General features: G+C 53.7%; 1 protein-coding gene across 1 annotated transcript in view; it reads left to right on the top strand.

Moving 5' to 3' along the window:
• ets2 (v-ets avian erythroblastosis virus E26 oncogene homolog 2) overlaps positions 1 to 2500 on the top strand; it is a 10088-nt gene that overhangs the window by 5374 nt on the left and 2214 nt on the right. The window contains exons 6-8 of the mRNA XM_067432708.1: positions 455 to 508; positions 1022 to 1231; positions 1742 to 2008. Coding sequence (XP_067288809.1) covers positions 455 to 508; positions 1022 to 1231; positions 1742 to 2008 — 531 coding nt within the window. The remainder of the gene's footprint in view (positions 1 to 454; positions 509 to 1021; positions 1232 to 1741; positions 2009 to 2500) is intronic.

Raw genomic sequence — 2500 nt, 5'->3', positions numbered from 1 at the left:
TTCGGGTCTCGGGCTTCGGGTCTCAAGCTTCGGGTCTCGGGCTTCGGGTCTCAGGCTTCGGGTCTCAGGCTTCGGGTCTCCGGTCTCGGGCTCTGGGTCTCGGGCTTTGGGTCTCGGGCTCTGGGTCTCGGGCTTCGGGTCTCGGGCTCTGGGTCTCGGGCTTCGGGTCTCAGGCTTCGGGTCTCGGGCTCTGGGTCTCGGGCTTCGGGTCTCGGGCTTTGGGTCTCGGGCTTCGGGTCTCGGGCTTTGGGTCTCGGGCTTCGGGTCTCAGGCTTCGGGTCTCAGGCTTCGGGTCTCGGGCTTCGGGTCTCAGGCTTTGGGTCTCGGGCTTTGGGTCTCGGGCTTTGGGTCTCAGGCTTCGGGTCTCGGGCTTCGGGTCTCCGGTCTCGGGCTTCGGGTCTCGGACTTTGGGGCGGTGTAGGATCTGTCTTCTAATTGGTTGTGTATTCCACAGGCTGTCAGGAGGGCGGCGAGGCGAAGGCGTGCGGATGGACGAGCGGATCTGGCAGTAAGTGTGGCCTTCATCTCGCCTACAATATAACGCCTTAAAGCGTTAGTTCAGCCAGAAGTGTGAATAGTGTGATTAATTCCTCCTGTGGTTGGCCAGCCGTCAGACCTCCGCTCATCTTCACACACAGATGAAGATATTAGTGTTGAAATCCGATGGCTCAGAAAGGCCTTCATTGACACCAATGTCATTTCCTCTCTCAAGACCCATAAAGGCACTAAAGACGTCGTTACAAAGCCCATCTCACTACAGCGGCTCGACAATCCGCTGTCTGACGGCTGTCCAACCACAGGAGGAATTAATCACAGAGTTTACACTTCTGGCTGAACTAACGCTTTAATTGACTTGGTCCACATTTAATCGGCTCTTTCTGTCACTGGGAATCGAACCCATAACCTATTGTTTGAGCTTAAACCCTTCGTTTCCTCATTCTCACAACATACACGTCACAATCAGAAGAAAAGGCTATTGCGACATTAATGTGTGTGTGTGTGTGTGTGTGTGTGTGTGAAGGTCTCAGTCTGGAGGAATGTTCTCTGGAGGTTCCTGATAACCGCAGCAGTCTCCTCCGAGAGCTCTTCGAGACGTCGGATGATTCGGCCCTGCTGGCGTCCGGGCAGGAGCTCTCCATGTATCCCAAACCTCAGCTCAGCACCGTCAGCGTCAGCTACATGAGTCGGGAGTTCTCCGCCGCTAAAGCTGCTCAGCGTCTCAATACACCAGGTCAGATCTCACACACACTATTATGATGTAACTAGTAAAGTAACGCAGTACAAGCTGTCTCGTCTCATGAGCAGAGTGTGTGTAGTGAGCAGAGTGTGTGCAGAGTGTGTGTAGTAAGCAGAGTGTGTGTAGTGATCTGTGTGTGTGTGTGTGTGCAGTCTCGTCCCGTGAGCAGGCGCCTGTGGAGGAGGGCTCGGAGTGTGTGTAGTGATCAGTGTGTGTGTGTGTGTGTGTGTGTTTCTGTGCAGTCTCGTCCCGTGAGCAGGCGTCTGTGGAGGGCTCGGAGTGTGTGTCGTGATCAGTGTGTGTGTGTGTGTGTGTGTGTGTGTGTTTCTCTGCAGTCTCGTCCCGTGAGCAGGCGTCTGTGGAGAGCTCGGAGTGTGTGTAGTGATCGGTGTGTGTGTGTGTGTGTGTTTCTCTGCAGTCTCGTCCCGTGAGCAGGCGTCTGTGGAGAGCGCGGAGGGCTCGGAGTGTGTGTAGTGATCAGTGTGTGTGTGTGTTTCTCTGCAGTCTCGTCCCGTGAGCAGGCGTCTGTGGAGAGCGCGGAGGGCTCGGAGGGCTCGGAGTGTGTGCTGAGGTCCTGGGGGAGCCATTCGTCGCTCTCTGATGCCCAGCGAGTGCCATCTTACGACAGCTTCGAGGAGGAGTTCGGCGCGGCTCCGCTGGGTCTCAAACAGGGCCTGTCCTTCAAAGCCTACATTCAGGAGCGCAACGAGCCGCTGGATCTGGAGCTGGGCAAACCTGTCATCCCCGCCGCGGTGCTCGCCGGCTTCACCGGTGCGTTCATCTGATCACTCCTTTCATCATCATCATCACTGCACATCATCATCATCATCATCATCACTACACACGCTTACATTTGGCAGATGCTTTTAAAGTGTTAGTTCAGCCAGTAATGTGAATTGTGTGATTAATTCCTCCTGTGGTTGTCCAGCCGTCAGACCTCCGCTCATCTTCACACACAGATGAAGATATTAGTGTTGAAATCCGATGGCTCAGAAAGGCCTTTATTGACACCAATGTCATTTCCTCTCTCAAGACCCATAAAGGCACTAAAGACGTCGTTACAAAGCCCATCTCACTACAGCGGCTCTACAATCATTGATGAAGAGGCCAGAATAGAGTTAGTGCGCAAAAACACTAAATAACGACTTATATAGTGATGGCCGATTTCAGAACAAAGCTTCGAACCGTTATGAGTCAGTGAATCGATTCATGATTCGGACCGTTATGAGTCAGCGAATCGATTCATGATTTGAACCGTTATGA

The sequence above is a fragment of the Pseudorasbora parva genome, chromosome 23 (genome assembly GCF_024679245.1).
Source record: "Pseudorasbora parva isolate DD20220531a chromosome 23, ASM2467924v1, whole genome shotgun sequence".
NCBI lineage: Eukaryota > Metazoa > Chordata > Actinopteri > Cypriniformes > Gobionidae > Pseudorasbora > Pseudorasbora parva.
The sequence above is the reverse complement of the archived record's forward strand: the minus strand, read 5'-3'. Positions and strand labels throughout refer to the sequence as shown.